Source organism: Embiotoca jacksoni, unplaced genomic scaffold (assembly GCF_022577435.1).
Source record: "Embiotoca jacksoni isolate LCO1_2020_lvr unplaced genomic scaffold, fEmbJac1.0.p SCAF_5, whole genome shotgun sequence".
NCBI classification, from domain to species: Eukaryota; Metazoa; Chordata; class Actinopteri; family Embiotocidae; genus Embiotoca; species Embiotoca jacksoni.
Window position 1 is genome coordinate 10255804 of NW_027185403.1, and position 14992 is coordinate 10270795.

The 14992-nt window shown below is 39.8% G+C and overlaps 3 protein-coding genes across 15 annotated transcripts in view; all 3 read right to left on the reverse strand.

Moving 5' to 3' along the window:
- The window catches only part of LOC138211026 (protocadherin alpha-C2-like), a 222628-nt gene that overhangs the window by 161382 nt on the left and 46254 nt on the right, over positions 1-14992 (reverse strand). Inside the window, exon 1 of one of the 13 annotated variants that reach the window (XM_069170563.1) lies at positions 11925-14421. The exons of 11 other annotated variants lie outside the window; for them this stretch is intronic. In XM_069170563.1, the coding sequence (XP_069026664.1) occupies positions 11925-14279 (2355 nt within the window). In that variant the 5' untranslated portion in view covers positions 14280-14421. Of the gene's footprint in view, positions 1-861; positions 3314-11924; positions 14422-14992 lie in introns of those variants that run through there. One more of the 13 variants, XM_069170559.1, reaches the window with a different exon arrangement.
- On the reverse strand, positions 4405-6946 carry LOC138211028 (protocadherin alpha-3-like). The gene has a single exon (XM_069170576.1). It carries the CDS (start codon positions 6805-6807, stop codon positions 4420-4422), a length of 2388 nt encoding a protein of 795 aa, XP_069026677.1. The 5' UTR covers positions 6808-6946; the 3' UTR covers positions 4405-4419.
- On the reverse strand, positions 8420-11195 carry LOC138211545 (protocadherin alpha-8-like). The gene is made up of 2 exons (XM_069171501.1): positions 8687-11195; positions 8420-8431 (listed from the first exon to the last, which is right to left on the reverse strand). Exons 1-2 carry the CDS (start codon positions 11039-11041, stop codon positions 8420-8422), a joined length of 2367 nt encoding a protein of 788 aa, XP_069027602.1. The 5' UTR covers positions 11042-11195.

Below are 14992 nucleotides of genomic sequence, written 5' to 3' on the forward strand. Positions count from 1 at the left end.
GGAACCACAATGCAATGACGACAACATCTTGTGCTGCTGACTTTTGATATTACACTGACACCATGCGACCCAATGTCTCTCTGCAGAACTATTTTACGAGGTTTTATAACATTTGATGAAGTCTAAATTGTTTTATAGCTGACAAAGTAGAGTCGCTGTAAAAATATCAAGCGGTGGTTCCCTCTCGTATAAAAGGGGAGCTCAACATTTTCTTTCAAAGGATCAAGAAAAAAAATATTTTAAAAATGTTTGAGGATACTGCCTTACATTTTTTTTAATCGTATCTAGCTGCTTTGATCAAATTCCGTGAATTAAATCACAGAGATAATTTACTTTTCGGGTTTTATGGTCGTTATATTTTAGGGATAAACAAGATAGTGAGATTAACCCCTTCAGCACCAAGAACAGCGATCATAACCGACTGCAGCTGAGTCTGGTTACATTTGGTACGACGGTTTGCATTTTACGGTAGTGGCTAGAGTGGGGTGTGAGTATAGTGGTCATTCTCATGTGCATAAAAAAAACAGTCAGCTCCTGTTTGAGGAATAATGCTGCTCATCAACCAAGCCCCTGAGAAATTGTGGTTGGGCATTCAATCACAGCAGAATTCTCTTAAAACTCTTCAAGTGTACAAAGAACAAAAGTGTAAAAACGAAGAAAATAATGTCTTAGTGCGTTTCGCTGTTTATAACAGTGAAAATTTGGGGGATATTGTCTGCTGATTAAATGAAAGTTTTGCCTAATGTGTTGCTGACGAAAATGCAAGTTTCTACAAAACATTGCAAGTACTTGACTATGAATGCAATTCTTTGACAAAACAAAATTAAATGAAAAAAATAAAATAAAATCAATATTTCTTACCTCTCCAGATGTTCTCCTCCTGTCAGGAAGCACTAGAGTATTTGCATGACTTCCAGGGACTATAGTAGATCCTATACTCATTCTGGGTCCAACTAACATGTAGCGTTTGTCTCCAGATCTGTACTGGATGCTGTGACACAGTGTCCCATCATAGTTAGTCTCTTGCAAATATTTAGAAGTATAGTCTGTGGATTTAGAACACTGCATTGCAATCAGCACGATGATACTGATGAGAAAAAGTACAGAAACTGAGCCCAAAGTTATCATCAGGTAAAAAGTCACATCATTATCTTCATCATCTTTTGCTGGACTTTTAACATCAGAAGCTGCAAAAGCTTCTTTGGGCTCCACAAGTTTGACGATCACAGTAGCTGTTGCTGAGAGGGAAACGTTGCCATTGTCTTTCACCAGTATGATCAGTTTATGTTCAGCCTCGTCTGTCTCTGTGAAGGAGCGAAGTGTTCTGATCTGTCCTGTATAGCGGTCCAAACCAAAGAGACTGTGGTCAGTAACTTCCTGCAATGAAAACAGCAACCAGCCGTTATATCCTATATCAGCGTCATAGGCTCTGACTTTAGTCACCAGTCCTGCGTTCACATTGCGGGGAATCTCCTCCACACCTTCAGCAGAACCGTTGGAGCTGACTGGATACAGGATGACTGGAGCGTTGTCGTTCTGATCCAGAATGAACACGTTCACTGTGACGTTGCTGCTCAGTGACGGAGTTCCAGAATCTGTGGCGACAACTTGGAACTGGAAAGTTTTCAGGCTTTCAAAGTCAAAACTTTTCAGCGCAACAATATCTCCATTATCAGAGTTTATGTTGAGAAATGATGTCACTTTATTTTCGCCACCTCCATCTCTGACAATATGATAGGATATAAGAGCATTGTCATTGTCATCACGATCAGAAGCTTTAACAGAAAACACTGAGGCTCCTGGATCATTACCCTCAGTGACATAGAAAGTATACGGGCTCAGTGAAAACTCTGGACTGTTGTCATTCACATCTGACACCACAACGCTTATTGTCTTTTCAGATGATAATGGAGGTTGACCAGCATCCTTTGCAGTTATTGTCAGGACATAATGAGACTGTTTCTCTCTGTCCAGGGGAGATTTGGTCACTAATGAAAACATTTTGTCTTTTAAGGATGGTGATAAAGTGAAAGGAACATCCTCATTTACAGTACAAATAATTTTCCCATTCAGACCAGAGTCCAAGTCATTGACACTGATCAGGGCAACTGTAGTTCCAGGTCTGGAATCTTCAGGGATGGAGTTGGAAAATGAGGTCACCTTAATCTCAGGTGCATTATCATTCACGTCAACTATTTTGATGATGACGCTTTTCTCTGTAGTTAGAGGAGCGGAACCTTTATCTGATGCCTGAATTTCTATCTCATATTTGTCCTTCTCCTCATAGTCTATTAAACCTTTCACAGTAATTTCTCCTGTTAGCGAATTGATGTCGAAAAGTTTTAATATTTTTTGATTCATACTGTTGCTGAATGAATAAACTACATCTCCATTTGAACTTTCATCTAAATCAGTTGCATTCACCTGTATGACTGTAGTACCTACTGGATCATTTTCACTGAGTGTCACAGAATAAGCATCTTGAGTAAAAACAGGTGCGTTATCATTATTGTCCAGAACATTTATTAGAATATTCATATCACCAGATTTTGGAGGTTTTCCTCCATCCAGGGCAGTCAGTATTAATGAGTGAGTCCCGGCAGTTTCCCTATCTAAAGATTTTTTAACAACCAATATTGGTATTTTACCATCGTCTCCTTTATCTTTAACCTCCAAACGGAAATGATCGTTGCTGCTGAGTTTATATTGCTGCACGGAGAAATGACCACTGTCTCGATCCTGCGCAGGTTTTAGTTGAAATCGTGCTCCGGGCGATACTGACTCCGAAATCTCCAACGTAATATTTCTTTCCAGAAAAATAGGTGAATGGTCATTTATATCCAGAACTTCCACTTCAACGTCATGAACCTCCAGCGGGTTTTCTAGGACGGTTTTCACATTTATCACACACGTACTGCTCTGCGCGCACACTTCTTCTCTGTCAATCTTTCGACTCACGTACAGGACGCCATCGTTTTGATTCACATGGAAAAGGTGATCCGTATCACTGGAAACAATCCGATACTTCCTGTTTTTCAAGGTGCTTTTATCTAATCCCAGATCCTTTGCTATGTTTCCAATCACAGTTCCTTCGTTAGTTTCCTCCGAGATCGAATATCTCAATTGCGCTGAAGCCACACTCCACACAAACACAGCAAGCACGCAGCCGGCCACACATCCTTTCTCATGCCTTCTTTGTTCCATGGTTGAACGCGATATCATCAGTACTCACTCACATGAAACATTGTAATAATCTCGTACAACACGTCAATGTCTGAAAAGGTGTAACCCTCCTGCGACAGACATGATGACAATAGAGTCTTTCCAAAAACAGCAGTAAGCTCAGAAACGACTGTTAATACCGAACTGGCGGAGCCACCGAGAGGCTGAACCAAAGTGCGACGACGACAAGCTCATATAATCCTTATTTGTTCTGTTATACTGACACCATGCGATCTAAATTCCCCCTGCAGAAAATTAGAAGCTAGTTGCAAATATTTTTAATCTTTGGTTTGTGTGTGCTCTTTTTCTCATATAGTACCTAAAACTAGTGGATAGAAATGTAAGAAACAGACGCTCACTCCATAACGCAAAACCCCATTCTAATAGACAGAAAAGAAAGAGTTTCACATTTTTTGAGAGAATTGAATCTGAAGATGGGAACATTAATTATTTACTTCGTGATGAAATTGTATAAATCAAATGAATGAGATAAGGTAAATGTTTTGTTATATTGGTTACAACTCTTGAACACTTGCTGGGAAATGAGAGGAAACACTTTCAGGACCATGGACAACGAGTCCAACTAACTTTACTGCTATCCAGCCATCAAGCTCGTTCAGACCTAGTAGTCCCTTTATCTAACTGAAATTATGTCATAAACGACAAGGTTTGCCAAGGAAAACTAAAGAGTATCTCAACATTTTAAAGGCACATCAAAGCCCCAGATAAAGGATATGGTGTCCAGTATTTGCAGGAAAAAGAAACAAAAGCTCCAAAAAATGCAACCTTTTATAATCTGAAAATTACGTTCCACAACAGTAAATCTGTAATATGAATTAGATTCACTTTTAAATCATAAAAATTGTAGTCTTTTTCTGAGCATAATCACAATGTCTCCTCTATCCAACTGGATTGTTTTATTTGCCTAAGCAACTTAATAATGCATTCATACTTTACTTTCTGTGACTGTGTTTTGGGGAAAAATAAAAATTTGTACAAAAAATGTTTTCAGATAGGGTCCAGAGAAATTGACGAATATTAAATACATTTTGAAAATATTGTTGGTTGTGCAATAAACATTGTCTATTTTGCACTAGATATTGTTTAACAAGATGCTGATTTCCACAAAATATAGATGCCATGTGTCTGATGCTTAAATATGAATGCAAATCTGTGAGGGGAAAAAGGAATGATACTTTAAATATGTCTTACCTCTCCAGATGTTCTCCTCCTGTCAGGAAGCACTAGAGTATTTGCATGACTTCCGGGGACTATAGTAGATCCTATACTCATTCTGGGTCCAACTAACATGTAGCGTTTGTCTCCAGATCTGTACTGGATGCTGTGACACAGTGTCCCATCATAATTAGTCTCTTGTAGATATTTAGAAGTATACTCTGTGGTTTTAGAGCACTGCATTGCAATCAGGACGATGATACTGATGAGAAAAAGTACAGAAACTGAGCCCAAAGTTATCATCAGGTAAAAAGTCACATCATTATCTTCATCATCTTTTGCTGCACTTTTAACATCAGAAGCTGCAAAAGCTTCTTTGGGCTCCACAAGTTTGACGATCACAGTAGCTGTTGCTGAGAGGGAAACGTTGCCATTGTCTTTCACCAGTATGATCAGTTTATGTTCAGCCTCGTCTGTCTCTGTGAAGGAGCGAAGTGTTCTGATCTGTCCTGTATAGCGGTCCAAACCAAAGAGACTGTGGTCAGTAACTTCCTGCAGTGAAAACAGCAACCAGCCATTATATCCTATATCAGCGTCATAGGCTCTGACTTTAGTCACCAGTCCTGCGTTCACATTGCGGGGAATCTCCTCCACACCTTCAGCAGAACCGTTGGAGCTGACTGGATACAGGATGACTGGAGCGTTGTCGTTCTGATCCAGAATGAACACGTTCACTGTGACATTGCTGCTCAGTGATGGAGTTCCAGAATCTGTGGCGACAACTTGGAACTGGAAAGTTTTCAGGCTTTCAAAGTCAAAACTTTTCAGCGCCACAATATCTCCATTATCAGAGTTTATGTTTAGAAATGATGTCACTTTATTTTCTCCGCCTCCATCTCTGACAATATGGTAGGATATAAGAGCATTGTCATTGTCATCACGATCAGAAGCTTTAACAGAAAACACTGAGGCTCCTGGATCATTACCCTCAATGACATAGAAAGTATACGGGCTCAGTGAAAACTCTGGACTGTTGTCATTCACATCTGACACCACAACGCTTATTGTCTTTTCAGATGATAATGGAGGTTGACCAGCATCCTTTGCAGTTATTGTCAGGACATAATGAGACTGTTTCTCTCTGTCCAGAGGAGATTTGGTCACTAATGAAAACATTTTATCTTTTAAGGATGGTGATAAAGTGAAAGGAACATCCTCATTTACAGTACAAATAATTTTCCCATTAAGACCAGAGTCCAAGTCATTTACACTGATCAGGGCAACTGTAGTTCCAGGTCTGGAATCTTCAGGGATGGAGCTAGAAAATGAGGTCACCTCAATCTCAGGTGCATTATCATTCACATCAACTATTTTGATAATGACGCTTTTCTCTGTAGTTAGAGGAGCGGTACCTTTATCTGATGCCTCGATTTCTATCTCATATCCGTCCATTTTCTCATAGTCGATTAAACCTTGAACAGTAATTTCTCCTGTTAATGAATCAATGTCAAAAATATTTAATATATTTTGATTCATACTGTTGCTGAATGAATAAACTACATCTCCGTTTGGACCGTCATCTATATCAGTTGCATTCACCTGTATGACCGTAGTACCTACTGGAGCATTTTCATTTAGTGTCACTGAATAAACATCTTTTGAGAAAATAGGTACATTATCGTTCACATCCAAAACATTTATGAGAATATTCATATTACCAGATTTCGGAGGTTTACCTCCATCCAGCGCTGTCAGTATTAATGCATGGCTTTTAGTAGTTTCCCTGTCTAATGATTTTTTCACAACCAAAATTGGTATTTTAACATCGTCTCGTTTATCCTTCACCTCCAGACGGAAATGATCGTTGCTGCTGAGTTTATATTGCTGCACGGAGAAATGACCACTGTCCCGATCCTGCGCAGCTTTTAGCTGAAATCGTGCTCCGGGCAACACGGACTCTGAAATTTCCAGTCTTTTATCTTTCTCTGGGAAAGCAGGAGAATGGTCATTTATATCCAGAACTTCCACTTCAACATAGTGAACCTCCAGCGGGTTTTCTAGGACGGTTTTCACATTTATCACACACTTACTACTCTGCGCGCACACTTCTTCTCTGTCAATCTTTCGGCTCACGTACAGGATGCCATCATTTTGATTCACATGGAAAAGAGGATCCGCATCACTTGAAACAATCCGATACTTCCTGTCTTTCAGGGTGCTTTTATCTAATCCCAGATCCTTTGCTATGTTTCCAACCACAGTTCCTTCGTTAGTTTCCTCGGGGATCGAATATCTTAATTGCGCTGAAGCCACACTCCACAAAAACACAGCCACAACGCATCCAACCACGTATCCTCGTGCCCACCGTGGCTTGCGTCTTCTTTGTTCCATGATCAAATGCGAAATCATCAATAATCCATCGCAAAAACAGTGAATATGTTGTAAAAACAAAATGCAGGACGCTCCTAAATGTTAATATGTTCCTTCTTTTTGCATAGGAAAAATGATGGCAGATTTTATAATCACGTAATCAACAATACGAACGGAAAAGACTGCTAATAACGAAGTGAAATGTTGTGAAGAGGTGGAACCACAATGTAATGACGACAACATATTGTGCTGCTGACTTTTGATATTACACTGACACCATGCGACCCAATGTCTCTCTGCAGAACCATTTTACGAGGTTTTATAACATTTGATGAAGCCTAAATTGTTTCATAGCTGACAAAGTAGAGTCGCTGTAAAAAGATCAAGCTGTGGTTCCCTCTCGCTTAAAAGGGGAGCTCAAAATGTTCTTTCAAAAGACCAAGAAAAAGTAACTTCCAAAAAATGTTGAGGATACTGCCATACATTTTTAAATCATATCGAGCTGCTTTGATCAAACTCCGTGAATTAAATCACAGAGATAATATACTTTTCGGGTTTTATGTTTGTTATATTTTAGGGACAAACAGGACAGTGAGATTAACCCCTTCAGCACCAAGAACAGCGATCATAACCGACTGCAGCTGAGTAGTGTTACATTTGGTGTAAGTAACACCATTCATATTTCAAACTTATCATCTAGTAATGCGTCATTACCTGCAGCATAATTTCTCCTCAATGATGTGAGAAGCACCCATTTTGGGAGAGCAATAATTGCACAATTAGTCACTGTTTAATGCCTGAGTATGTATGGGCACTAAGAATGACCTTTCCTGGGAGTTCGCTGCCTAAAGACCAGTGTCATTTGGGTTAAGCTCCAGGGCCACCCAATGACCCACTAAAAGAATATAGTAGATCAGCTCGTTGATGGACCTATACCAGGTATAGTGATAGTCACTGATAATGCAGTATGAACCTGTATCTGAAGATAGCTCTGCTGGAAGCATGAGTCTTTTCACCTGAGCCCACAAACAATAAGTGAGCTGTTACTACGAAATAATAACAAAACCCACTGAACCAAACTACAAAAAGCAAGTGTATGCTAAATGTAAGTATCAATTATACTGACACCATGTGATCTAAAGCCTAACTGCAGATAATCAGAAGCCAGTAGCACATAGCCTTTTTGTTTTCATCCTGATTTATCTCTAAACTGAACCCAAACATTGAGTGGTGTTTGTAAATACATTGGGAGACCGCTCCCTCCTGATGAAAACCATCTTTGATCAACTAGAAAACCAACCTTGTCAGTTCTTTCTGGAGAGTCAATCTAACACTTTGGAATGTTCAATGTTTATTTCATGTGATTGAATTGTATGAATTAAAAGACTGGGATGAAATAACTGTGGTTAGTTTTTATCAGGTACAACTACAAAACAAATACCTGTACAGCTAGCGTTGTACATTCCGGCTAGTTTGTTGACAATGCACCATTAACAAAAGCCTATGTAATTATTTACTTTTTCCATTTTTTCTTTTATACTTCAGTGGAACGGTTTGCATTTTATGATGGTGGTTAGAGTGGGGTGTAGGTATAGTGGTCATTCTCGTGTATAAATACAGACAGCTCCTGTTTGAGGAATAATGCCGCTCATCAACCAAACGCCTGAGAAATTATGGTTGGGCAGTCAATCACAGCGGAATTCTTTAAAAAGTCTTCAAGTGTGAAAAGGAGAAAAATGTTAAAATGAAGAAAATAATGACTTAGTGCATTTTGCTGTTTATAAAAGTGAAAATTTGGGGGAAAGTTTTAACCAATGTATGGCTGATGAAGACGCAGGTTACCACAAAACATCCCCAATGCATGACAATGAAGGCAATTCTTTAACAAAATAACAAAAAGATTATTCAATGTCCTTACCTCTCCAGATGTTCTCCTCCTGTCAGGAAGCACTAGAGTATTTGCATGACTTCCGGGGACTATAGTAGATCCTATACTCATTCTGGGTCCAACTAACATGTAGCGTTTGTCTCCAGATCTGTACTGGATGCTGTGACACAGTGTCCCATCATAATTAGTCTCTTGTAGATATTTAGAAGTATAGTCTGTGGTTTTAGAACACTGCATTGCAATCAGCACGATGATACTGATGAGAAAAAGTACAGAAACTGAGCCCAAAGTTATCATCAGGTAAAAAGTCACATTATTATCTTCATCATCTTTTGCTGCACTTTTAACATCAGAAGCTGCAAAAGCCTCTTTGGGCTCCACAAGTTTGACGATCACAGTAGCTGTTGCTGAGAGGGAAACGTTGCCATTGTCTTTCACCAGTATGATCAGTTTATGTTCAGCCTCGTCTGTCTCTGTGAAGGAGCGAAATGTTCTGATCTGTCCTGTATAGCGGTCCAAACCAAAGAGACTGTGGTCAGTAACTTCCTGCAGTGAAAACAGCAACCAGCCGTTATATCCTATATCAGCGTCATAGGCTCTGACTTTAGTCACCAGTCCTGCGTTCACATTGCGGGGAATCTCCTCCACACCTTCAGCAGAACCGTTGGAGCTGACTGGATACAGGATGACTGGAGCGTTGTCGTTCTGATCCAGAATGAACACGTTCACTGTGACGTTGCTGCTCAGTGACGGAGTTCCAGAATCTGTGGCGACAACTTGGAACTGGAAAGTTTTCAGGCTTTCGAAGTCAAAACTTTTCAGCGCAACAATATCTCCATTATCAGAGTTTATGTTGAGAAATGATGTCACTTTATTATCTTCACCTCCATCTCTGACAATATGGTAGGATATAAGAGCATTGTCATTGTCATCATGATCAGAAGCTTTAACAGAAAACACTGAGGCTCCTGGATCATTACCCTCAGTGACATAGAAAGTATACGGGCTCAATGAAAACTCTGGACTGTTGTCATTCACATCTGACACCACAACGCTTATTGTCTTTTCAGATGATAATGGAGGTTGACCAGTATCCTTTGCAGTTATTGTCAGGACATAATGAGAATGTTTCTCTCTGTCCAGAGGAGATTTGGTCACTAATGAAAACATTTTATCTTGTAAAGATGGTGATAAAGTGAAAGGAACATCCTCATTTACAGTACAAATAACTTTTCCATTAAGACCAGAGTCCAAGTCATTGACACTGATCAGGGCAACTGTAGTTCCAGGTCTGGAATCTTCAGGAATGGAGCTGGAAAATGAGGTCACCTCAATCTCAGGTGCATTATCATTCACATCAACTATCTTAATATTCACACTTTTTTCTGTGGTGAGAGGAGCAAAACCTTTATCTGATGCCTGAATTTCTATCTCGTATCTGTCCTTCTCCTCATAGTCTATCAAACTTTTAACAGTTAATTCTCCTGTCAATGGATTAATATCAAATAGATTTAACATATTTTGATTCACACTGTTGCTGAATGAGTAAACTACATCTCCGTTTGAACCATTATCTAAATCAGTTGCATTTACCTGAATGATGGTTGTACCTACTGGAGCATTTTCACTGAGTGTCACAGAATAAGCATCTTGAGTAAAAACAGGTGCGTTATCATTATTGTCCAGAACATTTATTAGAATATTCATATCACCAGATTTTGGAGGTTTACCTCCATCCAGAGCAGTCAGTATTAATAAGTGAGTCCCTGCAGTTTCCCTGTCTAAAGATTTTTTAACAACCAATATTGGGATTTTACCATCGTCTCCTTTATCTTTAACTTCCAAACGGAAGTGATCGTTGTGGCTGAGTTTATATTGCTGCACGGAGAATTGACCTCTGTCTTGATCCCGTGCAGCTTTTAGCTGAAATCGTGCTCCGGGCAACACGGACTCTGAAATATCTAGTGTTTTTTCTTTCTCTTGGAAAACGGGATCATGGTCATTTACATCAAGAACTTCCACCCTAATATAATGGACCTCCAATGGGGTTTCAAGCACCGTTTTCAGATTAATCACACATGTACTGCTCTGCGCGCACACCTCTTCTCTGTCAATCTTTCGGTTTACGTACAGGGCGCCATCGTTTGGATTTACATGGAAAGGAGGATCCGCATCACTAGAAACAATCCGATACTTCCTGTCTTTCAAGGTGCTTTTATCTAATCCCAGATCCTTTGCTATGTTTCCAACCACAGTTCCTTCTTTAGTTTCCTCGGAGATGGAATATCTCAATTGCGCTGATGCTAAACGCCACAAAAGAGCCGCAATGACGCATCCAATTAAGTATCCTCGCGTCCTTCCTGCCTCGCATTTCCTTTGTTCCATCGTCAAACCCAAAGATATTAATAATCCAGCTCAAGAACCATCACTTCGTTGTAAAGATAGAAGGCAAAAGTATCCTCCATATGCAAATAGTCAGTCCATTCCCACGTATTCAGAAATAGCAACAAATCGGTCCTTTACACAGAACAAGCACAGAAACGATCCCGTCAGAGTCCAAGTGATCACGTTCAGAGGTGGAACCTGAACGCAGTGACAACACGCTCGTGTCAGAATTACTTTTTACATTACACTGACGCCATGCGTCTTTATTTATCATTGCAGAACCCTGACCGCAGATTGTCCATTTGATTTATACATTTTTTTTTAAAGTAGACAAATAGTTTTTTTCTTAATATCGTACGTAACACGAATAATTTCTTTGTTTCCTATGGATATCATATTAATTATAATATCTATACGGAAAACGCAGCCAAACACTTTCAGCACAAAGGACAGCGACTGCAAGACTATTTAGTTCATTATACCGGTGTGGTCAAGGTATTTTCACACCCTTGTGTTGTGATAGGATAGTGATGAAGCACACCCATCATTCTGAAATAAATGAGCTTTCATTTCTAATACTTTTAAATCAACAATATAAAATACAAAAGTAAAATACAAATTGCACGTTGTCAAAATTGTTCTGATTGAGGGGGTGAAAACATTGACCAAGTTGGTGTCCACAAAAATTTTGAAATAAAGTAGGCTATTTAGTACAAGTAACATAACGCCAACCATCAAATAAGTCCTACAAATGAGGTTAAAATTGCAAAATCCAACACCATGCTTTGCAAAACACCACCCAGATAGGCAATACTAGTATGCTAACTAAACAAGAAATACATACAGTTACTCACGTCATAGATCGCAATTAAACATGTCTTACCTCGGATGTCCTCCTCCTGTCAGGAAGCACTAGAGTATTTGCATGACTTCCAGGGACAATAGTAGATCCTATACTCATTCTGGGTCCAACTAACATGTAGCGTTTGTCTCCAGATCTGTACTGGATGCTGTGACACAGTGTCCCATCATAATTTGTCTCTTGTAGATATTTAGAAGTATAGTCTGTGGTTTTAGAACACTGCATTGCAATCAGCACGATGATACTGATGAGAAAAAGTACAGAAACTGAGCCCAAAGTTATCATCAGGTAAAAAGTCACGTTATTATCTTCATCATCTTTTGCTGGACTTTTAACATCAGAAGCTGCAAAAGCCTCTTTGGGCTCCACAAGTTTGACGATCACAGTAGCTGTTGCTGAGAGAGAAACGTTGCCATTGTCTTTCACCAGTATGATCAGTTTATGTTCAGCCTCGTCTGTCTCTGTGAAGGAGCGAAGTGTTCTGATCTGTCCTGTATAGCGGTCCAAACCAAAGAGACTGTGGTCAGTAACTTCCTGCAGTGAAAACAGCAACCAGCCGTTATATCCTATATCAGCGTCATAGGCTCTGACTTTAGTCACCAGTCCTGCGTTCACATTGCGGGGAATCTCCTCCACACCTTCAGCAGAACCGTTGGAGCTGACTGGATACAGGATGACTGGAGCGTTGTCGTTCTGATCCAGAATGAACACGTTCACTGTGACGTTGCTGCTCAGTGACGGAGTTCCAGAATCTGTGGCGACAACTTGGAACTGGAAAGTTTTCAGGCTTTCAAAGTCAAAACTTTTCAGCGCCACAATATCTCCATTATCAGAGTTAATATTTAAAAATGACGACAATTTGTTTACTCCGCTTACATCTCTCAAAATATGGTAAGAAATGACAGCATTATCGCTATTATCACGATCAAAAGCTTTTACTGAAAATACTGAAGCCCCAGGACTGTTATTCTCAGCGATATAAAATGTGTAGGGGCTTGATGAAAACTCCGGGCTGTTGTCGTTTACATCTGATACGATGACACGTATAGTCTTTTCAGTAACAAATGAAGGGTTGCCTGTATCTTTTGCAACAATTGTGACATCGTAGTGAGAAATAATTTCCCTGTCTAACAACGACCTGGTTACAACAGCGTACATGTTTTCTTGTAATGATGGAGATAAAGTAAAAGGAACGTCTTGTTTGATTGTGCAAACAACTTTGCCATTGATTCCTGAGTCTAAATCACTGACACTGATTAGGGCCACTGTAGTTCCTGTCTTTGAATCTTCCCTGATAGAGCTAGAAAATGATGTCACTTCAATCTCAGGTGCATTGTCATTTACATCAATAACCGTTATCACAACACTTTTATCAGTTGTCAGAGGGACTTGTCCCTTATCAGACGCCTGAATGTCGATTTCATAACTTTTACTTTTCTCGAAGTCTATCTGACCTATTACTTTTATTTCACCAGTGTCTGCATCTATACTAAAGAGCTCCATTAATTTGGAATCAACTTCGTTACCAAATGAATATATTATTTCACCGTTTGCACCCTGGTCCAAATCTGTTGCGTTTACCTGAATGACTACCGTGTCAACGGGAACGTTTTCTCTAAGTGTGGTTGAATACATCTCCTTGGTGAACACCGGGGAGTTATCATTAACATCAAGTACATCCACAATTATTTCTATGTCGCCAGATTTCGCCGGTTTGCCCCCATCAACAGCTTTCAGACGCAGCTTATGTTTCCCAGTCGTTTCTCTATCTAACTGCTTCTGCAGAACTAAAAATGGTACTTTACGGTCTTCGCCTCGATCCTTGACTTCTACTCTAAAATATTCGTTTTGGCTGAGTTTATATTGCTGAATGGAGAACTGGCCAACATCAGGGTCGTGCGCAGCCTGCAATTGAAATCTCGCTCCTGGTAGAGCCGACTCGAAAATGTCAAGCCTTTTCTCTTTCTCTGGAAAAACAGGCGAGTTGTCATTTATATCAAGTATTTCCACGGCCACATAGTGGATCTCCAGTGGGTTTTCCAAGACGGTTTTCAGGTTGATCAAACAAGGGCTGCTCCGTTCGCACACCTCCTCCCTGTCTATTCTTCTTTTCAGATACAGGATACCATCGTTTTGATTCACCTGAAATAGGGGTTCTGTTGAGCCTGTCACAATGCGATATCCTCTGTCTTTCAGTGCACTCTTATCTAGTCCCAAATCCTTAGCTATATTCCCGACCATGGTTCCATCTTGAACCTCCTCAGATATGGAATATCTGATCTGGGCTACAGCTCCGCTGCACAAAAGATCCAAAACAACCATGAAGGCAAACCAACACCATCGCTCCTTCCATGCGTCCCCTCCTCTTTGTTCCATGGTTTAAAATGCTAAATAATAGTCCATTAAATACGTCGTATTTTAAGGCCAGTCAGCACGAGATCGTCCTTCACGTCGTCCAATGTCTGTTTTCTGGGAAGCCGCTGAAAATAAAACACCCGTTGTTGCCAATCGCGATCTTAACGTTCAAGTGTGCTGTGTGAGGAAAAATGAAAGGGCTCGGTAAAGCTTGTGACGCAACGTGCTGCGAGCTGCACAGAATCACTAAACAACACTGACACCAGGCGTTGAAATTGTTATTGACGCCGACAGAAGTTGTCTTAACTATGTAAAGACAATCCTAAATTATACGGAGGCGATATATTCCCACAATCATTTTAGTTCATCTGCTTTGACTCAGATGTATGGATTTCTATCATACTGCAACCTTTCTGTTTGCACTTAAAGCAAAACAATAAATCAAATGAAGTTAATCACTTCACTTTCAACGACAAGAATCCCAGCAGTAAATGCACTAAAATACAGATGACGTCAACACAATTTAAATGATAAAATCCCACAGCACATCTAAAATGACCGAACGAAAAAGAAGCCGAGATGGAAACAGAGTTTGCAACATTTATAAATAGTGACAAACAAAACTTTTCTAATCGAGTACGTTAAATATCGAGATTGTGAATATAAATCAAAACATTCAGAAGATCAGTCTTAAAATATAAGTTGTTGTACTGTACTTACAACGCCCACAGAAA

Excerpts from the sequence above, each read along its gene's own strand:
- LOC138211028 (XM_069170576.1), bottom strand. The coding sequence starts at position 6,807 with ATGATTTCGCATTTGATCATGGAACAAAGAAGACGCAAGCCACGGTGG.
- LOC138211545 (XM_069171501.1), bottom strand. The coding sequence starts at position 11,041 with ATGGAACAAAGGAAATGCGAGGCAGGAAGGACGCGAGGATACTTAATT.